The sequence below is a fragment of the Thalassophryne amazonica genome, chromosome 8 (genome assembly GCF_902500255.1).
Source record: "Thalassophryne amazonica chromosome 8, fThaAma1.1, whole genome shotgun sequence".
Classification (NCBI taxonomy): domain Eukaryota; kingdom Metazoa; phylum Chordata; class Actinopteri; order Batrachoidiformes; family Batrachoididae; genus Thalassophryne; species Thalassophryne amazonica.
In genome coordinates this window covers 104,882,093-104,910,032 of record NC_047110.1, presented here as the reverse complement: position 1 = coordinate 104,910,032, position 27,940 = coordinate 104,882,093, and the positions used below count along the sequence as shown (strand labels likewise).

The window sequence follows — 27,940 nt, the reverse complement described above, 5'->3', positions numbered from 1 at the left end:
CATATGAATGAAATCCATATAGTTTAAAAAAAAAATAAAAAGGTGCGATACTTTATGGACAGACCACATATATGAAATAATGTTTCCCAACCATGGTCCTCAAGACCCAAAGCACTGCACATTTGTCCCTCAGACAAAGACAAATTCATTGACTTGGAAATGTTCATGTATCCGTCCCCTGAATTGTCTCAAGAACACTGTCTGTAAACGCGCTGATTTAATCATTATATTTAGATTAAAGTGCTCTCTCCAAGCTTTTATCTGGAATGTGTTGTAGGCTTAAATTCAGGATCAGAAAGTCGTAGACTCTTATCTGCTTCAGGCTACAGAATGTGAAGATTAGGACAGGCTCAGGGCAGATACAGAGCTCATTTACTGTAATATGGGTTTGAACTTTTTTTCCTTCCATCATTCATTCATTCATTCATTCATTTTCCTTAACAGCTTACTCCAATCAAGTGTCACATGGGGGTGGGTGGTGGAACTTATCCCAGCAGGCATGGGGTTTGAGGCGGGGCACACCCTGGAGACGACACCAGTCTATCACAAGGCTACATGTAGGACAGAGAAACACATTCGCACACCTGTGGTCACCAATTCACCTAACCTGCATGTCGTAAGTGGGAGGAAGCCGGAGCACCCGGAGAGATCCCACACAAACACAGGGAGAGCATGCAAACACCACACAGAAAGGCCCACTGGGGAATCGATCCCACAACCTTATTGATGTGAGGCAACAGTGCCAACCACTAAGCCACTCTGCTGCCTTTTTTCTCCATATTTGTCAAATAAATGTATAAACAGAGCTGTTGGACTCTTCAGTTCAGATGTTGAGCTGTTTATTCATGAAGGCATTTCATCACTAAACATTTTGTGCCACTAATTCATAAAAAAAAAAAAAAAAAACGCAAATAACTACTGTGGCAGAGTGGGAGGTATAAGTTTTTGAGTTTGCTCCCAGATCTCTGATGTTGAAATGTCCCCAGCATTGGATCAACAGTCTGTCTGATATTAAACTTTTAGTTTGAAGTTGAAGTTTGCGTTACCTTCAGAAACACATTGACTATCCCAACAAAGTGAAATTGAAAAAAACATTTGTATATTTTAGATGAAAACAACTGACCAGTTTATATTTTTAATATTTTTAAGGAGGAATATGAATTGGAAAAAAACTAAATTGTAAAATCTATTTACAGTGAGGAAAAAGTATTTGAACACCCTGTGATTTTGCAAGTTCTCCCAATTAGAAATCATGGAGGGGTCTGAAATTTTCATCTTAGGTGCATGTCCACTGTGAGAGACATAATCTAAAAAAAACCATCCAGAAATCACAATGTATGATTTTTTAAATAATTTATTTGTATGTTACTGCTGCAAATAAGTATTTGAACACCTGTGAAAATCAATGTTAATATTTGGTACAGTAACCTTTGTTTGCAGTTACGGAGGTCAAACGTTTCCTGTAGTTTTTCACCAGGTTTTCACACACTGCAGCAGGGATTTTGGTCCACTCCTCCATACAGATCTTCTCCATATCTTTCAGGTTTGGAGTTTCAGCTCCCTCCAAAGATTTTCTATTGAGTTCAGGTCTGGAGACTGGCCAGGCCACTCCAGGACCTTGAAATGCTTCTTACGGAGCCCCTCCTTAGTTGCCCTGGCTGTGTGTTTGGGGTCATTGTCATGCTGGAAGACCCAGCCATGACCCATCTTCAATGCTCTTACTGAGGGAAGGAGGTTGTTTGCCAAAATCTCACAATACATGATCCCATCCATCCTCCCTTCAATACAGTGCAGTCGTCCTGTCCCCTTTGCAGAAGAGCACCCCCAGAGTATGATGTTTCCACCCCCATGCTTTACGTTTGGGATGGTTTTCTTGGGGTTGTTCTCATCCTCTAAACATGGTAAGTGGAGTTTATTCCAAAAAGCTCTATCTGACCACATGACCATCTCCCATGCCTCCTCTGGATCATCCAGATGGTCACTGGTGAACTTCAAACGGGCCTGGACATGTGCTGTCTTGAGCAGTGGGACCTTGCTGCCCTGCAGGATTTTAAACCATGACAGCATCATGTGTTACTAATGTAATCTTTGTGACTGTGGCCCCAGCTCTCTTCAGGTCATTGACCAGGTCCTCCTGTGTAGCTCTATGCTTTCTCAGAATCATCTTTACCACAAAGTGAGATCTTGCATGGAATCCCAGACTGAGGGAGATTGACAGTCATCTTGTGTTTCTTCCACTTTCTAATAAATAATCATAACAGTTGTTGTCTTCTACCAAGCTGCTTGCCTGTTGTCCTATAGTCCATCCCAGCCTTGTGCAGGTCAACAGTTTTGTCCCTGGTGTCCTTAGACAGCTCTTTGGTCTTGGCTATGGTGGACAGGTTGGAGTGTGATTGATTGTGTTAACAGGTGTCTTTTATACAGGTAACAAGTTCAAACAGGTGCAATTAATACAGGTAAAGAATGCAGAATAAGAGGGCTTCTTAAAGAAAAATTAACAGGTCTGTGAGAGACAGAATTCTTGCTGGTTGGTAGGTGTTCAAATACTTATTTGCAGCAGTAACATACAAATAAATTATTTAAAAAAATCATACATTGTGATTTCCGGATTTTTTATTTTATTATTTTTTTTTTTAAAGATTATGTCTCTCACAGTGGACATGCACCTAAGATGAAAATTTCAGACCCCTCCATGATTTCTAAGTGGGAGAACTTGCAAAACTGCAGGGTGTTCAAATCATAGGCATATATATGAATAGACCCCGCATTGGCTGCTGTGGCGCAAGACATGCGGCCGCTATTTTGGAAGGTGCGTCCTAGTCCTATTGTAAACAAGCATCGACAACCATCATTCCGACTTGTTGTCATTGGTTGTGTCTGAGTTTCATAAGATAAGGCTGCACCACATTGCCAAACGCACCTCTCTTGATCTGCAGAAACATAGCACAAGAAAAAAGCTTTACAAAACAGTCCTCTTTCAGGGTTATTAGCTCATGAGCTACTTTGTACACATGTAAATATGGTTTGGGGTGGGTGTGTCATTTTCTTGTGTTTAACCTCAGGATTTACATTTTTAATGTTGTGCAAGTTTGTCTGTCTGTCTGTGTCTGTCTGTCTTTCTGTGTGTGTGTGTGTGTGTGTGTGTGTGTTTGTATGTCTGTCTATATCTATCTATCTTCTTTGCATGTGAATTTGAATGATTTGTCTATAATACTAAATACATGTCTCACTTTAGGACAATACCAAATGGGTTGTCTGAGAAATGTTGGCACTCTTACTATAAATGGTCTAAGTATTTCATTCTGGAGTGTGAGGTCTACATTTTCTTTTTTTATTTGAGTAGAAAACAAAGTAAGGATTACAAAAATGTTATTGAGTATAAATATATTCAATTGACTTCATATCACAATTTACTTCAATATTCTGAAATGCAAAAAAATTAAGGCAATGCACCCTATAGGTATATCAGAATATATTACTTTTAAGCCCACTATAAATATTAAAATTACATACATTGAACCATGTGCCCTGCCTCATGGCTACATGCATAACGTTTGAAACAAACAAAAAAAATCGTGAAAATCCGTTTTGTATACAGCGAGTTATGATTGATTAAACGCACTGACACTGAGCGGAGCGGGTTCCCCTTCCAAGATGACGGCCCTATGGCTCGCCAGCGCCAGCAGGAAGCAGCGGTCAATGCGGGGTCTACTCTTATATATGCCTATGGTTCAAATACTTATTTTCCTCACTGTACATCATTTTATTACCTACTGCCACCTTCTGGTGTGGTGAGTTATGGCGCTCATCATGGATTCTTTTCTTTACGGTATTTTTTTAAGGGTTTCTTGTGTCCTGATAGATGATGTAAAATGTGCTTCTGTGATGCTGATTACAGCTTTCAAATTGTTATACATTTGCTCCATTACATAAATGACCTTCAGTCTAAATCAAACCCACTGATCTGTTGATCTGTGTGGATGGCAGGCAGGTAAATACTGATGTACTTGGCCAGTGCTGGGCAACTGGGTGCCTTGAAAGATGCCAACAGACTCATCAGAGAAATGACCTGCTGAGGAGTCAGTTGGAGCACAAACCTGCAGCCTGTTGGAGCTTCATGATACGTAGTCCTCTACTTCATGGTGTGCTCCTTTATTCCCCTTCAGAGTCTGAGTTTCAGTCTCTTTCACTTTTTCAGCCCAGCACAGGTACTGCCTCAAAGGTCTAATCGCCAACATCAGCAGCCCCATCGTCACTAAGATCAGCCCCTATGGGAAGACCTACATCTCTGGCTCTTGGGGCAAACAGGCCCAGGTGAACAGCACGGTGCAGAAGAACAGCTACTGGGTCCAACATCTGGGCAGCAGCCACATCTACGGCAACATCTTGCGTGTATACCAAAGTTACAAAGACTTCATGGCTTCTACCACATACAAGGACTTCACTTTTGCTCCATCTTACACGGACGCCAAAACCATTGAGGGTCCCAGTGCAGTTCTGTACGGTGGCGCTCTGTACTATCACTGCTACCGCTCTGCTGATGTGTGCCGCTATGATCTCACCACCAACGCAGTCAAGCGAGCGACCCTTCCAGGTAACGGTGTGGGATTCAACAACAAGTTTCCATACTGTTACTTTGACTGCCGTGCTATTAGCGATGTGGATGTTAAAGATTTTATATATATATATTTTATCACTGTTGAACATTTGTTCCTTTGTCTTTGTTCTGATGAAATGTTATTGAGCTGTTTTGCACCTGTCTTAACGTAACCCTGAGAATGTACTTGTTATTATTACACTGACAGCACAACCTTTGTTTCTGTAGCCACTAACGACTGGGAGTGAAGAGATGGAGGTTATTTTGACCTTATGCTGTACAAATGCTTACTGTTTTAAACAGGACACTCCAAGCTTTTGCAGAACAGATGATAAGTGCAAACAGAGGAGCCTGCAAGAACGAGATGTGCTGACCTTCAAAGATATGATTAAACAAAGGAACTGTTTTTCCACGCAGCTGCACTTATTGACGTATGTGTTTGTTTTACGGGAAGAAACTTGTCTCGTGCTCCCCCCCCCCCCCCCCTTAGGACAAGTTTCACAATGTGGGTAGGGCTTTCTCCTAATAAAAAGAGTGAGCATGCGCAACAGTCCTTAGTGCTTTCAGTGGTACTACGTGTACGGACTGTTTGCACTCCTCGCGAGCTAAATTTGACTTTCTGTCTCACTGGTGTTTTTTGACTCTGTTTGTCTTGTTAAAGGTTTTAAGAATGTTTGGAGGAGAAAATACCCAACATTGACTGGGGGCTCGTCCGGGATCTCAACAATACCGGAGGTGTCTGGCGGGGGTCGCCAAGTCCAGACGTAAATCCTTGGCCAAGGTCCGATCGATTGATTGTGTCTGCAATTGTCGACCGCCGGTGGCATCGTCTGGTTGACGAGATTTTCCCGAAGAAGACAGACAGGAAGTCGAGTCAGTGAGTAGAATTTCTTTGTAACAGTACTGAGTGAATGGTGATCAGATCACATAAACAGTTAAATTCCGCAAGCGATGATACAGAATCGTCTGTTAATGAAACACAGTTAAACTCTGTAAGGAGGTCAGACTCCTCTACGATGGCGAGGAACGCACGTAGTTAAATTCCGAAGGAGGGTGCGGACTCCTCTGTTTATATACGCGTACCGGTAGGGAATAAAAGTGTGATCACATAAACAGTTAAACTCCGTAAGCGATGGCGTGGAATCGTCTGTTAATGTAAAGCAGTTAAACTCCGCGAGGAGGGCAGACTCCTCTACGGTTGCGAGGGACGCACGTAGTTAAATTCCGGAAGGAGGGTACGGACTCCTCTGTTTTAATACGAAGTAATACCGGTTTTGAGAATAAAAGTGTGAGAGTGTAATACTTTGGACAACGTAAGTGACAACCGTGTGAGTGGAAGCAAAGGCAAGTGATTCCGCTTCCTACGGGGAGGTGAAAGGAATCAACCACACGACGGCAAATTAATTGTCACGTCCAAAGAAAGTGAAAACTTCAGATTTAGAACACCCTAGGTGTGCCCCCGTCTGAAGTCCAAATTATAACAAGGGATAATAAAAATGGGGGGTAAGACGTCTAAAAATAAGGAAAATTTATCAACTGACGACTGGAAATTTATGGAAGCAAAAAATCCAAAAGCAACAAAGAAATTGGAGACCTGGATAAATAAACATGACTTTGACGGACGACTGAACCTGACTAGTATTCAAAAACTGAAGGAAAGGTTGGAAAAGGAACATAAAGGTGATAAAAAAAAAAAGAAGCAGAAAATAGGGGCAGATTTAGTGGCATTTTGGGAGGAGGAAGCAGAGAACAGACGGAAGGGAGCAGAGAAGCGACGATTAGAGAAAGCAAGGAAAAAGAAAGCTGTAGGTAAGGCAGAAGAAGATGTGATAATTCAGCACAGAGAACCAGAACAACCTCAACAACCACCGTCGGCTGGATCGTCGGTGACAACAACACCTTTATATCCTCCTCTACCAGAGGATGATGATGTACCGCCACCACAGTATGATTTGGCAGTAAAACCTAAGGTAAAAAGTGAAAAACAAGAAAAGCCACAAACACGCAGTCAAACAAAAGTGCCTACAGCTCCTCCCATGGAGGAACACAGTGACCAGGAAGACACCTATCCTTTGATAGAAGTACCAAATCCTCGTGCAGGAACTCCAGGGCACCAACCAACCATGCTCGTATATCGAACATGGAATGCTGATGATATCAAAGCAGCAGTTGACATGATACCATCACCTCATGTTGACATTGAGGGATTCATGCAAGACATAGAAAATATTAGAAAGTCGTATCACCTAGACGGAACTGAGGTCCAACAGGTATGGATGAAAGCATGTGGCCCAAAGTGGACTCAGGTACGTGGGGACTGGAATCCTGTAGACGCGGAAAGAACGCCACTGGAGCATGATAATCCAGTGTTGCAGACAAGAGTGGAAGCTATGATTACACGAGCAAAAGGAGTATTGGGCCCAAAGATAAATTATACTGAAATTACTAGGACAACTCAGAAAGAAGGAGAGCCATGGGCAGACTTTAGATGCAGATTTGAGAGTGTCTTTAGGGTCCATAGTGGCATATCGCCAGGAACACCGATGTATGAACAACAATTAAAAAATGCTCTGATCCAGCATTCCAATAAGGATATAAAAGCTTGGATACAGAAACACTGGATTGGCTTGCCAACAGGCACATTAGAAGAAACACACACTCACTGTTGTCATGCCGAGGAGGTCCTGAAACAGAAAAAGCAGACAGGAAGTAATGACAAAGGAGTGTATGTGGCACAAGGGGATGATGAAATATATTACCAGCAGAGTAATATTAGACAGCAAAAACAATGGAAACGTCCCCAAAAACCATGGCAGAATAGACAAGGTAGACAACCACAACGTCAAGGACCATGGCCGCCACAGCAACCACTGAACAGACAGGGAGGATCACCCCGTGATCCCCTGATATGTTGGAACTGTGGAAGAGAGGGACATATGTCTAGGAATTGTCCAAATCCACCCCCGAATGCGGAAAGAGCTCCACAGCGAAATACTCCTCCGCAGCCACAATATCCACAATGACTAGAATCCATAATCCATGACTCCACATCAGATAGGCAGTCTGATTGTGATATGGATCTGTGTGCCTTACTGGGAAATCCAGTACCCAAACCAGAAGTGACCTTGTTAGTAAATGGGCGGCCTGTAGTGTTTCTTTGTGATACAGGGGCATGTAGAACTACATGCAATGATAATATACCAGTCCATAAATTGAGCAGCGAAACATTCAAAGTTCGCTCAGCAAATGGGCAAACATCAAATGTCCCTCTCACTAAACCCATAACGTTGACAGATCCATTTGGCCTGACATGTACTATGTCAGTGTTGAACATGCCACAATGTCCAGTTAACCTCTTAGGACGAGACGGATTGACTGCATTGGGCTTGTCCATAATTGTGGAACAAGGGAAATTAGTTGTTGAGCGCACAGGAGGTGTTAACATGGTGAGAGAAGAAAGCGATGACCCCACATTCCACTATTACTATACATTTGACATTTCTGAAGAAGATGCTGCCGGATGGGGTAAAGATGTCGTCTTGCAAGCAACAGCCCTACTGAAACATCCTGAACAAAAGATGTCACCACCTGACCTGCATGTCACAATGTGGCATAAAGATCCTCCAGGTCCGGATGGTGACTATGAAAACAAATTGAAAGACAGTTCACCTGTGAAGCTGACAATGACAGATTTGATTCATGATGGCAACTCCACAGCTGTCATAACAGTGACAGGTGCCACTGAAGATGTTTTCAAATTGAGATTCACAGGTATGCCATTACATGTGTCACTTTGTAAACCATATTTGACAGAATGGCAAGATTTGGGACTGACAGTCATGACAGCTTTGTCAGCCACTGATTGGAGCAGAGTTGGACCACGAACGGAGTTCAGTCCATCAACTAAATTGTATAAAGTGCCAGTTAATGTCTCATTGGTGCTGACAGCCGGAACACATATTGATGTGTCCACTTCACAATCCTGAGTGTTTCAGTTGAGTCCTGGAGAAGATGATCTTCTTTCTTCAGTACCATCAGGATTGTGGACAACAGGTCCTTCAGACGTAGGACTGATTAAAAATGCACAACCTGTAGTTATAAGACCAAAAACAGAATACAGACCATGTGTAAGACAGTATCCATTGAAACCTGATGCAATTGAAGGAATCAGGCCAGTAATAGAGGATTTGTTAACAGCAGGAGTAATAGTGCCATGTCCAGATTCACCATGTAACACACCCATATTTCCTGTAAAAAAGGCTCCGCCCTCAGTGGGGTGGAGAATGATTCAAGATCTGCAGGCAGTAAATGCTGCTGTGATTAAAAGAGCACCATGTGTTCCAGATCCACACACCTTGTTAAATTCGCTGAGACCAAATTCTAATAGTTTCTCAGTAATTGACATAAGTAATGCATTTTTCTCTGTGCCAGTACATCCAGATAGTCAATTCTGGTTTGCTTTTACCTTTAAAGGACAACAATATACATTTACCAGATTACCGCAGGGTTATGCAGAGAGTCCAACTATTTTTTCTCAAGTCATGTCAGCATGTTTAGCCAATTTCGTTCCACCGGCAGATAGCCAACTATTAGTGTATGTTGATGACATTTTGATTGCCTCTGACACACGAGAAAACTGCATAACTGACACAGTAGCATTATTATGTTTCTTATTTAATAATGGCCACAAAGTGAGTAAAAACAAAGTTCAGTTGTGTAGGGATAAAGTAAAATATTTAGGACATGAATTATCAGCCACAGGGCGCACGATCCTGTCTGACAGGAAGGAAGCGATTTTACATGCTCCGAAACCACAAACTAAAAAACAGATGATGTCATTTCTTGGACTGACAAATTACTGCAGGGCATGGATTCCTTGCTATGCAGAATTGACTAGTCCACTTTCTGATTTGATGTACAAAGATGATATTTCAATGTCAACTGTGCTGGAGTGGAACAAAGATGCTGAGGAAGCTTTTGTAAAAGTCAAACAAACATTAGTGTCATCCACAGTTTTGGCACTACCAGATTATAGTAAACCATTCATTCAAACAGTTGATTGTAAGAATAAGTTCATGACTAGTGTTTTGGTACAAGTGTATGGCTCAAAATTAAGGCCAGTTGCCTACTACTCATCTAAATTGGATGCAGTGGCAAGTGCTCTACCACCATGAGTACAGGCTGTTGTTGCAGCCTCTATGGCTGTTCAAAGTAGCAGTAATGTTGTTCTATTCCATCAGCTGACATTGAAAGTTCCACATGCAGTTTCTGCACTTCTGTTGCAGACAAACATGAGCTTTTTGTCCCCAGCAAGACATCTTTCGTGCATGTCCTTGCTATTATCACAACCACACCTTACGGTAGAGCGATGTACAACATTGAACCCATCCACATTGATACCTTTACCTGAGGATGGTGAGCCGCACAATTGTCTTGATGTAGCAACTGTCTGTATGAAGGCCCGTGTTGATCTTTTGGATACGCCCATCCCACACAGTACAATTGTGTATGTGGATGGATCCTCCACTAAAAATGCTTATGGACAAACACAATCTGGATATGCTGTTGTCACAAATTCAGAAGTATTGGATTCTACTTCATTGCCATCGTCATTCTCAGCGCAAGCAGCTGAATTAGTTGCTTTAACTGCAGCTTGTCATTTGTTTAAAGGAAAAGCTGTGACAATCTATACGGACAGCCAGTACGCTTTCAGCACAGTGCATGTGTTTGCAAAACTGTGGGAAGAGCGTGGGATGGTGACATCATCTGGAAAGCCAGTAACTCATGCCACACTCCTAACTGCACTACTGAAAGCTGTGAAATTGCCTAAATAAATTGCTATATGCAAATGTGCGGCTCACACCAAAGGCTCTGACAGTGTTTCAAAAGGAAATGATTTTGCTGACAGAGCAGCAAAGGAGGCAGCAGCAGCTTCTTCTATTTTTGTTGTACAGTAAACCACTCCAGATTTGCACTTAGGTCACATACTGCTTGCTGAGATGCAACAGCAGGCACCTGAGAAAGAAAGGCAGATGTGGTTACACAAAGGAGCTACATTCGCAAATGATTTGTACTTATGACCACAAAAGAAACTGTCGCGGCTCGTCTTTAGTCTTCTCAGGATGTCGTCTTTTAGATAACACAAACTAATTGCAAGTGATATGCTAGAAAGAGGACACAACACTTTAGAATAATTCAGCCTTAAGCAAGATAAAATGCACAGAGTTTTTAAGTTTATTTAAGCCTTCGACACAAAGCTTAGACAAACTGAGTCCTCTAGAGAGACTGAATATGACAACCGCGCTCGTCTATTTATTGGAGACCCGCGGGCATCGCTCCTCCTTCGACTTTTTTATTTATTTCATTCCCAAGACATGGTTTTCTATTGGAAGCGTCCTCTAGTGAACCCTAAGCAGGTGTTAGGCCATTATTTCAATGTGACAAATGCTCCCATTAAAACATGAAGGATTTACAACTGATTTTTTAAAAGACCTTCAGCCACAGGTGCAGCTGGCCTGAGGCCCCCTCCGCACGTGGCCTCAGCCACACGTGCAGCTGGCCTGAGGCCCCCGCACGTGGCCTGCGGGAAAGCACCTAAAAGGCCTTGGAAAGCCCCTGACAGACTAAATGACTAATAGAGCCCTTTTTTTGGGTTGAACACCTGCTAGTTCAACCAGAGGACATACAGTTCGGATCAGGACACTTGATAGTTCATCACAGTTCAAATATGGACCTAAAAATTCTTCTACAGTCCCTCCTCTGGGACTCGAAAGAGTCCCATTACATCAACTATACTCTTGGGTTGTTTACTGACAAGACATCCTCATTTGTGCATTGCAATAAAAAAGAAAAACACATCACTCGAGTTACTGATAACTCTGGTGCGGATATGAATATCAGTGATACTTCACACGGTAAATATATTGCAGTGCAGGTGAACCTACATACTAAGGCACAAGGTGAGCAATTAGCTGGATTATATCAACACAAGGTGACATTCAAACATTGAGTTTTGGTGTAATTCAAGGCACTTAAAATGGCCACATAAAACAAGTTACATCAACCTCTTAATCATGGCAAAGTAAAGGCTTCACATTGACATCAGTGCAACCAATCATCTTCTGGCATCTATTGACTCACTCAACCAGAGGCTCCAACCCATTATACTTGGTTCTACATATTATTTTGTTAAAGCGTCACACATTTATTATTTAAATGCATCAAATAACCCCTACGTTACCACTATTTAGTCAACCAATCAAGAAACTATTCTAAGGTTAGCGCAGCTATGTCTAGTTAAATGATAAACACAATAAATGGTTTCCCTTCATGTTTGTCCTTAAGTCATTTGCCTTAGTCAATCATATAATGGTTTTCATTATAGGCCATTTCTCAACATTCTCCACTTTGTTTTTCTTCTTTTTCAGCTTGTTTTCTAATGCCCTTTTTGGCCAGACGCCAAATTTAGGCGATGCATGTCTCTTGAGGCATGCTATAATTTAAGAAAAAGGGGTCCCTATGGTGCATTTTTACTACTAAATCTACAAACACGCCGTGTAAGGGTCCCCTTTTTATAACTTTGCAATGTGATATCTATGTGTATGCATTTAGCTTTATCTGTGTTACGCAGATGATGGTAAGGACAGACATTTACCCAACTTTCGTTACTAACATATATCCTTCTTTGTTTTTAGTTACACTCAGATTTCTGAAACCAGTCCGCAATTCAAACTCAAGAACCAAGATCATAGTCCGTGTTCAGTGCCATTACGTCAGTCCGCGCTCCTCAGCATTTACTCAGCATCTGAAGTTTTGGGAGAAGTTGGGGAACATGGGGAGGTTGGCCTTTCAGGGGTAGTGGGGGGAGGATCAGGAATTCTGGCTTTCAGACAGTCGTGCAGTTCTCTGATGGATCTTTCCAGCTCCTTGTGCTGCTTGGCCAGGTTGTACAGGGCCCCCAGAGAATTCTTGCCCACATTCAGGGTGGTGGTGGCCAGTCCTAGCTGCTCCCTTTCCATATGCTCCATCATGCTGGCTAGCATGTCCATACTAGACTGAAGACCACACAGTTGAGTATGGAGGCCCTCCTGAGCACAAGAGATGTTGGCATTGTCACGGTGTATCCTGAACAGGTATGCAGCTGTCTGACTTAGTTGTGGCATGATTTCCTCAAATAGCTCATGGGGAATGTGATTTGTGAGGGGCAGGAGCTGCTCCAAGGTTTTTGGAACAGACTCTTGTGGAAGACGAAGCTCTCGAACCAAGATTGCCATGTCCTGTGGGGTGACCATGACCAGATTAAGGTTGTGCAGTCCAGGGGACAGGAAGTACAAGGGGGAAGGCATTTCGTGTGTGGGGGGAGTATTGTTGATGTCGCACAGGCAAGTGGTTGGGACACTCTGGGCATTTAGTAGCCTGTACAAAGCTCCCCTCTGTCCTGGTGGGTGAGTTTGGCTAAGGTCTACCCCTGCTGATCCTCCTCCAGAGGTACTGGGCTGATCAGAATATCTCTCCTGCCTTGGGGGTGGAAAGCTGGGGACAGGTCCTAGCAGTGAATTGGGTCTAGGATGCACTCGGGCGGTTGCTGCATATGGCCGACCTTGGCTGCCTCCCCTGGAGGGTATCGTTGCCACTGGCACATGTGACTGTCTCCATGGCTGTTCCTGAGTCCAAAGGGTCTTTCAGGTGATGGTGGAGTCCTCGGGCCGACTCTTGCTGCAGGCAGATTCTGTGAAGCCGTCATCGCCAGGTGCTGGAACGATGAAGATCCTTCTGTTGCCAACTGGTTTAGCTGCTGGATGGAAGGCGGCTGTGGCGACCAATCATGTCTCGACCATCCCTCCTGTATATCCTCTTCTCCAAACAGTTCTGAGAGTCCAATCAGACTTGATAGAGGCAGATCAGGCATAGGTCCCTGATCAGGGGAGTCTGGTCTCTCAGCCATACTCCTGTGTCCTAGTAATATACATATACGTTCATTATTACAGCTCCATGTCATTCTTTCAGATATTGTCTATCCTATCCCTCATTTTTGTGGGTGCATGTGTGTAAATGTAAATGTGCGTGCATGTCTTCTTCCTCGTCTACAATATCACCAAGCATGGTCCATCCCAGTCCTCCCTATCTGGGGTGTACGCCACAATATTAGGGAGCTGGGGGCTGTCGGGGAGGATAATTGGTATTTCATCCATTTCCATATATTCTGGTTCTCTGTCTGTTTCGTTTGTGCTTTCTTCTAGGGCTCGGATGGCTAGCAGTGGGAGCTGTCCTACTGTGGATGAAATCAATTTATTGACCAGAAATTTTATCAAGGGAATACCACAACATATTACCAGCAAGACCGCCACCCGTTAGTGCCAAGATTACACCTATCTGGTACAACCAGTCTTTCCATGATATCCACCCTCTCCTTAGAGTCCCAAACAGTGAAAACAGTGGGCCAATATTCATTCCATTCCCTACAATGTATCCAGAATCGTCAGTTTCATTTCTCCCTCCTATGGAGTTACTTAACAGTTCCTGTTGCATCTCCTCAAGTGTGATTAAGAGCTCTGTCAAATTTCCGTCTTCCCCTGTACGCATGGGAATAGCTGTGCAACATTCGGTGGCTTTGATCATAATACAAACTCCTTGTTCATCAGCCATCATCATCTCAATAGCTAATCTATTTTGCATTGTCATTAGCGAGGTGGCGTGCAGTTGTTCGGTTAAGGCTCCTACTGCTGCCAATGTCCAGTTCAGGTATCTTTGTTGATTATACCACAAGTAATTAATCCACTGCACCTCCTGGAACCTAGAACGGATTTTTGGAGTAACCCCGAACAGAGCCAATGCCCATCCCCATTTATCCGCATCTTCATCTGCTTTAACTCTGCTACTGTCTATGGCTTCTAACTGTCGGGGTATCCCTTCTGGTATCCCGTTTCTTACTGTGATGTTGTAGTCTGTTTTAAACGTCATTATTCCTCTTTTCTTACAAAGTTTCTGTGGCATGGGTTGTATTGAATTCGGCATTTCAATTACTGTTATTGCTCCTGTGAGCATCACAGGAGCACAAAGGCCTTTCCAATTCGGGGACAGCGATGACAGGAGTTTCCTTTTTTGTCCGCATATCCAAAAGATGTCAGCTAAGGGTACCGTTCCCTTAGCTAAATTTGGAGTAGATACCCATGAAGCATGGGTGAGATTCAGTCCAATTACAGATCCCCCTGTGGCCGGTACTATTTGTTCACACTGTATGCCTGCTGCTGGCAGGGTGTGACAGACGGTAATGTTCCATGCTGTTTTGGCCGGTTTGTATTCTTGCTGCTTTTGCATACACTGTATGTGGTGTTTTGGCTGGGTCGTCCCTACCTGCCAATCGCTTATGTATTGTGCTACTAAGCCTTTAGCTATACAGAATGGGTGTATCATCCCTTTCTCTATTTTAATCATAGGTGGAACGGTTCCTTCTGTACTTAGGGGCACTGGACAAAGTTTACTGTTGGCAGCATATTTTTCATCACCTACTGCCATTTTCATAACACATTGTGTATAGCATTCTGCTTGGTCTGAGTTATGTTGGGGACTCCTATAACAGTTGTTGATATCAGGTAGGGGTTTAGCCTGAGGTATCACACCTTTCCGGTGACAGGCTATGCAAGGCTTTTCACTGATCTGCCTAGCTGAAAATTTCAACCATTGGTAAAATAAATTGGTCTTCAACCCTTGTGTGCGGGCTAGGTCTGTACTGGGATCCCATCTCCCTAAGTGACTGCTTGTTTCTAGGCTTCTAATTGTCCTCTTTTTCCTTGGTTTGATTTTTACCCATTTTGTGGCTTCATGTACTGTAACAGTTACGTCTTGCTTGGTTTCCCTGCATCCTCTTTTATCACAAATTACCTCTATGTTGAGTGTTCCCTCCTCTTCACATCTGATGCTAATGGCTTCGCCTAATATGTAATCCCCCAGCTTTCCCTGTATTCCTATGTTCTTGTAGGCTTTTGATTTAATGTATACCAAATTATATGTTTGTCCTGTGTTTAGAATGCCTTGTTTAGCTGCTATTGCGGCCATGGCCACGGCACAGTCCGTTGTATGTTTTGGATGTCTATTTTCTCCCATACTGACCACCAGTAGTATTGTCAATCCCTTGAATAATTCCTTAATCATTGCTCTGATGACTGTTGAGATGTGCTACTAGATGTGCTACTAAGTGAGCCGTCACTAGATGAGCTGTCACTAGGGATGTGTGGTGTATCTGTGCTTTGTCTGGGTTGTACTTCCTGCGGTTCTTCTGTCGGTAAATCTACTGAGTTGCTGTCCGAGTCTGATGTCTCCTGTGGCCTGTCTATCCGTCGGTCTGTATTTCTGTCTGTCTGTTGGCCTGCGTCTCCAGTTGTCTCTGAGTCTGCATCTGAGTCTGTCGCTGCTCTATCTGGCAGGGATCCACTACTCTCTGAAGCTGTGCGTCGTCTTTGTTCAATCAGTCTCTGTGAGCGCCTTGGCCAGTGTTCGCCTGGCTGCAGGGAGGCGTGGCCTTCCCTCGGTGCTTCTTCTGGCTGCAGGGAGGCGTGGCCGTCCCTCGGTGCTGCTGTAGGGTCTCTGGCTTCTCCTGCTTCCCCCCTTGGCCCGGCGGCTCTGCCAAGACGAGCTTGCCGAGGCCGTAGGGGCGCTGGGCCACCAACCCTACAGCAGTGGTTTAAATGAAACCAAGTGTCCTTACCGTCTACTTTGACTGCTGTACGTGAGGCAAGAATAACTTTAAAAGGACCTTCTCGGCGGGGCCTGTCCCACTTCTTTTTGAACACCTTGACGTAAACCAGATCACCAGGCTGGATGCTCTGTCTTCTGTAGCACCTTTGACCTGCAAAAAGATAGTTTTGTGTATTTGGGTTAACTGTCTCAGATAATTATGCCATTCGTCTTGTAGCTGCTCCAGCGATGGTCCTTCGTAGGGTCCTCTCAGGTATGGAATAGGCATCGGCCGACCTGTAAGAGCTTCAAATGGTGTCAAATGGGTTAGTCGGTTAGTTTGTGAGCGCATTGACAATAAAGCAAGCGGCAACGCATCCAGCCAGGTTAGTTTGCCATTGCTGTCTGCTATGATTTTTGCTAGTTTGTTCTTTAAAATGCCATTAGCCCGTTCCACTGCCCCATTTGATTGAGGGTGATAAACACACCCAAACTTCTGTTTGATACCCAATTGTTTGAATGTTTCTTGTGTAACCTTGGCTACAAAAGCCCTACCGTTGTCAGATGAGATAGTATCTGGAATGCCAAATCTTGGAAAGACATCTCGGCACAAGAATTTGGCTACCGTTTTATGGTCTTGATTTGCAGAGGCTACTGCCTCAATCCATCGGCTGAATCTGCATATCACTACCAAAACATATCTCATTCGTTTAACTTGATTTTCAGCTCCCATGTCTATGAAATCCATCATAAGATGTCTGAATGGCCCATCAGGGACCGGAATGTGGGCTAAAGGGGCTGTGAATGATTTCCGGACATTGTACTGTGCACATACCTCACACTCATTCAACAAACGGTCCACTGTAGCTGCCATATATGGTGACCACCAGACAGCTTTTAGTTTGTTCATAATTTGGACTCGCGAACAATGATCGGGTCCGTGGGCCCAAATGATTGCATGTCGTAATAAATTGGTGGGTAACACAAAATGTCCATGACTACTGCGCCACAGCTTGTCCGCTGGCCCCTGACTGCGTGTCTCAATAGCGCCTCGTTTAACCCACATTCGTTTTTCTTCTCCACTGGCCCTACTTTGAGCCACTATCAGTGCGTCAAGTGAAACCAGTGGGGCACAATCTTGGATGGTTAGCAGGGGAAACATATTTTCTCCTTGTGCTCCTTTGCGAGCTGCGTCATCTGCTAAGTTGTTACCTTGAGCTATGATGTTATTATTCTTTTGATGACCTGCACATTTAATGATGGCTACCTCAGACGGTAATTGGAGAGCTTGTAACAGTTGGGAAATCGCTTCTCCATGAGTGACAGGGGTGCCATCCGCTCTCAGGAATCCCCTTTGTTTCCAAATGTTTGCATGTACATGACATACGCCATAAGCGTAGGCTGAGTCTGTGTAGATATTAACACGTTGATCTTTAGCTATCTGGCAAGCCATAGTTAAGGCTTTGATTTCTGCCAGTTGGGCTGAACAAGGCTGATCAATTCCTTGGGACTCCAGTAATTCAAAGGTCTCGCCATCCGTGTTTAGTTTAACAATCCCCATACCCGCATGCAATCCCGCGGCATCCCGAAAGCATGAGCCATCCACGAACAGGGTTAGATCTGCATCTATGGCGTGATTATACAAATGTTCTCTGGCTCTCAAAAATTTCTCTGTCTCTGCCACACAGTTATGTGGAGTACCATCTAACGGTGTGGTCAATTTGGTGGCGGGATTCACCGTGTGACAACGTTGTATTGTTATTTCTGGAGCGGACAACACAACTTCATATCCAGTGCGTCTAGCTTGTGTTAAGACAAAACGTTGACTGGTTAGCAGGGCATGTAACTGATGCGACGTGTACAACGTTACTGCATGTCCCATGATTATGGATGATGCTTTTTGAAATGCAAAGGCAGCTGCTGCTAGACCCTGATAGCATGGTGGCAATCCTGTTTCAATGTTGTCAAGCTTTGTACTATAATAGGCCAATGGTTGTTTTCCTTCATTTGTTTCCTGCATTAGTACAGCACAAGCATAACCAGCTTTTTCAGTAACATACAAATGGAAAGGTTTCCCATAATCTGGGTTACCTAATGCGGGAGCAGATTGCATGTCTGTTTTTAGGGCCTCAAAAGCTCCCGTTGCCTGATCTGTCCAGACGAGGAGAGCTGCATTGCTTGTTTGCCCCACTGCTCTAATCATGGCACGCAAAGGTGCAGTTTTTATAGCATAATCACAAATCCACGGCCGACTGTACCCTGCCATCCCAAGGAATGAAAGCATCTGTCCCACTGTTTGGGGTTTGGGAGCCTTGATTATAGCCTCCACTTGGCTTGGGGCTATACATCGCGTGGTCCCACACAACTGTCTTCCCAAGTATTCTACTTGTTGTTTGCAGAACTGCAATTTGTCCTTACTTACTTTATGACCTCCATCTGCCAATGCATGCAATACAATTAATGAATCTTTTTCACACTGTTCTTGAGTCTCTGATGCAATAAGGAGATCATCCATATATTGCACCAATGTACTGGGTATGTCAAGGTGTTGTAAATCTTCAGCCAGGACTTTGTTAAAGATGGCTGGGGACAGGTTCAGTCCCTGAGGTAGCCGTGTATACGTTAGCTGTTGTCCCAGAAATGTGAATGCAAACAAATGTTGTGAGTCTGGGTGCACAGGCACACTGAAATAGGCTGAACACAGATCTATTACTGTGTACCATTTTGCTCCAGCAGGGATGCTTGATAGTATAGTATGCGGATCAGGTACTATAGGTGCATCCATTTCTATTATTGCATTGATAGGACGCAGATCATGTACCAGCCGATACTCTTTGGTATTGTTTTTAGGGATAGGATAGATAGGAGTATTGCATGGGCTTGCAGTTTTTATTAAAACTCCAGCTGCCATTAGTCCCTTAATTACTGGTTTTATGCCTTCAATAGCCTGAGGTTTTAATGGATACTGCCTTTGGTGAGGCAGTTTTGCTCCCGGTTTTACTTTTATTTTTACTGGTAAGGCTGTTTTTACTAGTCCTACATCTGTTTTGCTTTTGGACCACACCACTGGTGGTATTTGCTCTAACAATTTCTCTTGTTGGGCCGATAACACCATCTGTCCCTCTGGTCTAGGATTGAGCTCCACTTTTTGAGCTATAGCCTCATCATTTACTTTTAAATTAATTCGTATAAACTGCTGGTCTTTTGACAGATGTACTTGTGGACTTTCCATGTTTTGCCATTCTTCAACTTCTGAGGCTGTCTTTACCATTGGACCTAGGTCATGGGATTCGTACTTTTCTGAGACTAAAAGGGTCACATGAGGTGTGGCATTCGGCACTTGATACCATTGTTGTTTAGCTGAAGTTAGCTTGACAGAAGCTGCGGCCCCTTGGGGGCCTAAATAAATTTCTGTGGTGGTTATGTGAAACAGCCGTTGATTCATCAATGCATCCCAGCAGCATGCATAGTCAGTTTGTTCTTGTTTAGCATCGAACATCAGGGTGACATGTAAAGGTAAACTAGGTGTATATACTGCTTCATAGTGTTGTTCTGCCCAGGGCTTCCATTTTTCCCATTCCAGTTGAAGATTTGAATTTTCTGGTTGTAACTTCAGCCAGTATACCATGGGTTGCACAGGTCGGACCTTGTTTTCCATGTCCATAAGCACCATAATGTTGGCGAGTGCTAATTTTTATTTTATTTATTTATTTTTTTTTAACTTTCTGCTTCTCGTCTTTTTCTGCTATGTTTGTTTATTAGTTTTCTCTCTTTGAAATAATATCTACCTTCTCTGTATTTACATAGCACTCTTCTCCTGTCTTTTTCTTCACTGCCTCTGTTTCACACTTTCCTCTCTGCCTGTCATGCACCTCCCAAGTCCTCCTGTTGGGTCTAAATACCTCCCCCTCGTACTCTTTCACATTAATCTTGTATGTCAGCCAGCCTGCAAGTTCTCACAGCTTTACACAGATTACTCTCCACTCTCCCACACACCAATCTTCAAAAGCTTTATACACAAACATTATTAAAAACAACTTTCTATATATCTCTATCTAGACTTCTGCCACTTTTCACTCCGCGGCTTTAAACAACCTTTTTATTCACTTAACACCAGTGTGTTCTGTTTAAGCATGTATCTCTTCTTCACGTTAGACAGCTTCTCCGGCGCTGTCAGCAACTTCATATATTACTTTTTTACAAGCCCTCTTTGAGCGTACAATATTTCATTTACTTCTACGCCTTACCGCGCCTCGCGTGCGTATCCTGTGCTTAATATATTATTTTTCACCAGCTCCTTTCTGAGCATACAATATTTCATTTATTTCTACGCCTTACCGCGCCTCGCGTGCGTATCCTGTGCCTTTCTGCACTTTCTTCTGCTTTTTTTTTTTTTTCACTTACTGAGCTCCTCGTGAGCTTAATGTGCCTTTGCACTGAAAATATTCTCTTTTTCTTTTCTTATAAAAAAACTCATATTACTGTGTACTTAATTACTTATTCTTCTCCCACGCCCCACAAGCGTGTATTTGGTGCCTTACTGCACTATTTTCTGCTTCATTAATTCTCATGTATTCTGCACTAACTCTCTATTTATTTTATTTTTTTTTATAGTTTTTCTCTTTTCTTAAAAAATGACATCCTTTATTGAGCTCTTTTACTTACTGTCAGCTGTGCTACTTTGCACTTTTAAATCTCTTTATCACGTACGGTATTTCTACTGCGCCCCCTCAGGCGCTTATCTTGTGCTTTCTCTGCACGTATTCTCTTGTTAAACTCTTTTTTCTCACTTATTTCACTTCAGTCTCTGTTAAACTCTTTAAATAACCTTGTATTACCTTGTATCTATTTGTCAGTATACTCCCCTAAATTAACCCCTACAGCGCATGCTATCAGCCGGCACGTTAGTAACGAATTTCAACACCAATTATTCCCCAAGCATCCAGGTTAGTTCTCCACGCACTCTTTCCGCACCAGAGTTCATGAACATTCCTGACCTTTCACTCACATAGACATTCTTTTTCCCGGGAACACACACACCTTCTGAGCATTTTATCTACAAGGCCTGATAATTTTCAATCTTATCTTTTTTAGTCTCTTATCAATTTTCTTAGTCCAGGTTCTTTTGGGTAAGAGGCAATTAAAAAATATCACCTGTCAACTTGGGCGGAAATCCCGACTCACTCCTCCAGATCGTGCAGAAATTATAAAAGGTTTCTGCTTACCTTTTAGTCGTGATCACTGTTATTTACGGTCTGGAGGGATGAGCTGGACTGCCCCAGGCTGCCGGAATGCCCCTGGACCCTCCTGAAGCTGGCTCGCCAAGTTCTGTCGCGGCTCGTCTTTAGTCTTCTCAGGATGTCGTCTTTTAGATAACACAAACTAATTGCAAGTGATATGCTAGAAAGAGGACACAACACTTTAGAATAATTCAGCCTTAAGCAAGATAAAATGCACAGAGTTTTTAAGTTTATTTAAGCCTTCGACACAAAGCTTAGACAAACTGAGTCCTCTAGAGAGACTGAATATGACAACCGCGCTCGTCTATTTATTGGAGACCCGCGGGCATCGCTCCTCCTTCGACTTTTTTATTTATTTCATTCCCAAGACATGGTTTTCTATTGGAAGCGTCCTCTAGTGAACCCTAAGCAGGTGTTAGGCCATTATTTCAATGTGACAAATGCTCCCATTAAAACATGAAGGATTTACAACTGATTTTTTTAAAAGACCTTCAGCCGCAGGTGCAGCTGGCCTGAGGCCCCCTCCGCACGTGGCCTCAGCCACACGTGCAGCTGGCCTGAGGCCCCCGCACGTGGCCTGCGGGAAAGCACCTAAAAGGCCTTGGAAAGCCCCTGACAGACTAAATGACTAATAGAGCCCTTTTTTTGGGTTGAACACCTGCTAGTTCAACCAGAGGACATACAGTTCGGATCAGGACACTTGATAGTTCATCACAGTTCAAATATGGACCTAAAAATTCTTCTACAAAACCCATATTGCCAAAAAATATGTTTAAATGGGCAGCTATTATGAGCCATGGCGTGACGCATGTCTCATCAGGGGGTATGATATCGCAATTGCAATCTATTTTTTGTCTTTATGGGTTCGATGCATATGCAAAACAGCATTGTAGAGCATGCATGACATGTGTAAAACACAACTCACAAGGCAATTTGAGACCCCAAAGAGGCAAATTTCCAACACCACAATATCCCTTTCAAGTGATTCATATGGATTATATACAGCTGAGTAAACATGAAGGGAAGGAATTTTGTTTAGTCATAATTGATGCCTTCTCAAAATGGGTAGAATTGTTCCCCACAAAACATGCAGATGCACTTACAGTGGCTAAAGCACTGTGCAAAGACATCATTCCACGATTTGGAATACCAGAAACAGTCTATTCAGATAATGGAGCGCATTTTGTTAATACAATAGTGCAATACGTAGGAGAAGCGCTACAGGTCAATCTCAAAAATCATTGTGCTTATCATCCACAAAGTGCCGGATTAGTAGAAAGGATGAATGGGACAGTAAAAAACAGACTTAGGAAGACAATGGAGGAAACAGGCAGACCATGGACACATTGTGTAGATTTGGTAAAAATGTACATAAACATAACTAGTACCATGGGGTTGACACCGTATGAAACATTGTTTGGCTGAAAATACCGATTGCCATATTATGGGCAAATTTGGGATGTACCTGAGGAAGCCAATTTGGCAGATTACATGAGGAAGATGTTAGAAAGACAATGAGGGAGAGTTTCAAACACTGATGATCCCATTTCTCCACAGGATGACCCTAAAGTGGTACCTGGAGACTGGGTGTTGATAAGAAGCATCAAGAGAAAACACTGGCATTCACCTAAGTGGGAAGGGCCCCATCAAGTACTACTCACAACACCCACAGCTTTGAAAATTGGGGAAAGAAGTACATGGATTCATTTAACTCACTGTAAGAAAGTCATTTCTGCAGACACAGGCAAACAGTAAGAACAGTAGGATAAGACTAGTAATAGTGTGTGAGCTTGGTGTTAAGATCCAGGTTAGACACGAAAGCTAGCAGAAGACTTTAAGAAACCACTGTTCTGAACATAGGTGTGCTGTAGTGTGTAGAAATGACAAAAGTAAAAAACAAAAAGAACGAGGGTCCCTGGACCCCATGGACAGTCCTTATTATGCTACTTTTCTTTTTTGGATTAGGCTTATTAGTGAAAGCCATAAGTGTCGGACACGACAGTACAGGACACATCAACAAACTAAATAGGCCAAAAAGAGAGGACAGAGGCCCCAATCCACTTATACCTGTAGGGCATCGATGTAGTAAACAAAGAGCATATCAATTTGGTGTACAGGCCTGCTTTCCCCGAAATGCTTCAGTAGTAATCAAAGTCCCTTTTACATCCTTGACACGGACACAGGATGATCAACAGGGATCATGGTATAGTGGCTATGATTGGTATATGACAAATGATCAACAGGATAAGAGATGGGAGACCTTGGTGGCAGATAGGTATGACAGATGGACGCCTAGTTGGGCTCAAACCGGGTGGGCTAAGTACCAAAGCCAATTCCTCAAAATGTATCAAACAGAGGATAGCTTGCTGATTGCAGTGGATACAAAAAACAAATCCATAATCCCACCAGGAACACCGGATCCAGAATGTTGGTTGTTTTTGTTGTGGGTCCACAAAACAGGGTCTGACCCCTACTTCTCCCTGATATTGTGTGAAGATAATATCATGGCTACAGCTAACAAGACATTAAAGCAACCAGTTATGACTGATCTCAGCAGGACAAAGGGTGCATCCATAAGAAATACAAAAGACATGAAAACAGATGACTGGTTCCTAGTAACTACAGGAATTAGTGGACAAAATAATAATTGGCTTTTAATGGCAGAACAAGCAGGACTAGCTACAAAAAGGGACTGTGTTGTATGTATGGGACCCAGACCTATATTACAGGTAATACCGGCAGCATTACCCAAAGACTGTCTGTTGACTGTAATGACACAGACATACATTGCAGCAAACAACAATTGTTCTAAGTGGGACAAGATCTATCCATTGACCAAATTGACTAAGATTAAACCTTTATTTTCAAGCAAAGTTGGGCATGCTAACCATACATGTGTAAACTTGACAGGGATAAGTAAGACTTTGGGTAGCTTAAACCACACTGCCTGGTGTAAGGATGTGGTCCATAGTAAGTCCACATTCAAGCCTGTCAGTAGGAGTGATGTATGGTGGTGGTGTGGTGATAACAGAATCTTTGACAGACTGCCAAGAAATGTGTCAGGTTATTGTGCATTAATATCATTATTGTTACCAGTTAAAGCTATACCCATGACCCCTGAAGACATATGACATATTATGACATATGCAGCCTCTCTTATTCCTGAAGACTGGCAGAAAGGCATAGCCAGACATAGAGTAAAAAGAGATTGGAAAGGAGTGGGAGATCCAACATATATTGATGCGATAGGAGTCCCCAGAGGAGTGCCTGACGAGTATAAACTGGTTGATCAAATAGCAGCTGGATTCGAATCCTCCATCTGTTGGTGGTGTTCAATTAATAAGAACGTAGACAGAATAAACTACATCCACTACAATGTGCAGAAATTAGGAAATTGGACTGAGGAAGGATTTAAGGCTGTCCATTCACAGTTAGAAGCCACGTCCCTTATGGCCTTCCAGAACCGTATTGCTCTGGATATGTTGTTGGCAGAGAAAGGAGGTGTTTGTGCCATGTTCGGAGAACAATGCTGCACATTCATTCCCAACAACACAGCTGCAGATGGCAGCCTCACTCAAGCCATCGACGGGCTGAGGACGTTGAACAGGAAGATGAAAGAGCACAGTGGAGTAAACACCGAAGGCTGGAATTGGTGGCTGGAAGGGATGGGAAAATGGAGGTCTTTGATTTCTTCACTATTAGTGTCTATAGCAGTATTTGCTGCGATTCTAACATTGTGTGGATGTTGTTGTATTCCATGTCTTCGAGGCCTTGCAAATAGAATGATAACCACAGCAATAGGTCCAGGACCAGGAGGGGGACCAGCTTCATATCCACTCCTGGGGCAAAACGACGACGAGGAGGAAGAGGGCTCTCATGACCTGTACCCAGACCAATGGAAGTATGATGACCCAGACACCGATGATGATGACATAACCTCTGGGGTGTAAGCCTGTAGAACATACCATGATGAACCTCTTAGTGAAAATCTCAAAAGAAGTGCTAAGCTAGGTGATGCCTACTATATGTTTAACAAGCGATAACAGGAGGGAAATGTTAAAGATTTTATATATATATATTTTATCACTGTTAAACATTTGTTCCTTTGTCTTTGTTCTGATGAAATGTTATTGAGCTGTTTTGCACCTGTCTTAACGTAACCCTGAGAATGTACTTGTTATTATTACACTGACAGCACAACCTTTGTTTCTGTAGCCACTAACGACTGGGAGTGAAGAGATGGAGGTTATTTTGACCTTATGCTGTACAAATGCTTACTGTTTTAAACAGGACACTCCAAGCTTTTGCAGAACAGATGATAAGTGCAAACAGAGGAGCCTGCAAGAATGAGATGTGCTGACCTTCAAAGATATGATTAAACAAAGGAACTGTTTTTCCACGCAGCTGCACTTATTGACGTATGTGTTTGTTTTACGGGAAGAAACTTGTCTCGCGCTCCCCCCCCTTAGGACAAGTTTCACAATGTGGGTAGGGCTTTCTCCTAATAAAAAGAGTGAGCATGCGCAACAGTCCTTAGTGCTTTCAGTGGTACTACGTGTACGGACTGTTTGCACTCCTCGCGAGCTAAATTTGACTTTCTGTCTCACTGGTGTTTTTTGACTCTGTTTGTCTTGTTAAAGGTTTTAAGAATGTTTGGAGGAGAAAATACCCAACAGTGGACCTGGAGGTAGATGAGACAGGACTGTGGGCCCTCTATGCCACGGTTGGTAACCGTGGAAACCTAGTGGTGAGCCGGTTAGTTTGGGACGGTGAAGACCAGACACTAAATGTGACTCAAACATGGGAGACCAGGATGTTCAAGAAGGCAGTGACCAATGCATTCATGGTGTGCGGCGTGCTGTACGCCACCCGTTACGTGGATGATCACTGCGAGGAGGTCTTCTACGCCTTTGACACAGCCACAGGCAAAGAGGACAATTCACTGTCACTGCCACTAGAGAAGGTGGCCAAAGGAGTGGCCAGTTTGAGTTATAACCCCACCAACAAGCAGATCTACATGTACAATGATGCATATTTGTTGGCGTACCATGTCCAGTTCTGACCTGATGATCCTTAAAATTTCCCAGCGTTAACTTTCAGCTAAATACTGTTTGATGCATGCATGAACTGTGTAAGGAGTGAATGTGATTTGGAAATGCCCATGAATCCATTCTGACTCATCTAAAAAAAACTGGCAATAAAACTGATGATTTATGTGTGTTTTACCAAATGGTGCCATTTCTTATGCAACTCATCATCTTAGCTTTGTATTTTTGTTTTTTGTTTTTTTTTATATCAAGCTGTCAAGATTTGCTTTCAGTTTGAGTTAAAGGATAATTTCAGAAATTTTAATACAGAGCACTCTGAATTACTTTTTTTGTTCAAAATGGAATCAACAAATGAAAATGTGTGGAAGCCCAAGAGGGTCGATACTTCTGCAAATTACTGTGCTCAGTTGGATAAAGAGTTGCGCTAACAATATTTAAACCAAGGTTCGATTTGTGTTCATGATACCCGACTACCTGTCTGTGTCGTTTGAATGAATTAATTTATTTATTTATCCAGCACACTGATAAGCAACAATAAAGGCTATAACAAAACATAAAAGGAACAATGTACAGAGAACCCGTGTGGCTGAAATTTGTTTTTATATTTCAGTATAAAAAAGTGTACTTTTAAAATTATTTTTATACCATTAAAAATAATGTATACATATATAAATATATATACTCATGACAACTTTACAAAAAAAAGAGAGAAAAAGAAATTGCATGAACAATTTAATTTAATCAATCACTGAAATTTCAAAACACAACCAAACAAGTAATAGTGAACAATGATAAAAATGGTAAACCTAATCCTTCAAACTATAACAGGTAAATATGTTCTTTTTGTAAAGACTTTTAAAAACAAACAATGTACCAAGTATTTTAGTATTATCAGGACAATTATTCCAAATATTAACACCCCTGACGGAAACACAAGTTTTAACAGTAGTACAGATCTTCAATTTCTCAAATAATAACTGTAGCTGTAATCACTCATTTTAAACAATTCCTGGACATGTAGAGGCAAAAGCGTTTTTTTTTTTTTTACTTTATACATAATCTGTATTGTAATATAATCAACCAAGTCCCAGAATTTCAAAATTTGCAGACAAGCAAATAATGGATTTGTCGGCTCGCTATGGTTTATTACTGATTATTCTTATCGCTTTATTTTGCAACAGAAAAACTGGTTTAGTATTAGTTTCCCCAAACCTCGACACAATATGTCATATATGGAACAAGTAATGAGTTTGACAAGACTCCCCATCTCCATGTCCCAGTCCACTCAGTTGTGAATGTCTGCAATTTGGCACGTTGTGGACTCTAACTGCTTCATCCTACGGAGTCAAGAGATAAACACAGGAACCAACAGGCCTCAGGGC

At 42.7% G+C, this 27,940-nt stretch overlaps 1 protein-coding gene across 1 annotated transcript; it reads left to right on the top strand.

Annotated features, from left to right (window-relative positions):
• The first annotated feature begins 499 nt into the window (after positions 1-499).
• On the top strand, positions 500-26,572 carry LOC117514974 (olfactomedin-4-like). The gene is made up of 3 exons (XM_034175537.1): positions 500-557; positions 4,199-4,665; positions 26,198-26,572. Exons 1-3 carry the CDS (start codon positions 500-502, stop codon positions 26,570-26,572), a joined length of 900 nt encoding a protein of 299 aa, XP_034031428.1.
• Positions 26,573-27,940: the final 1,368 nt, after the last annotated feature.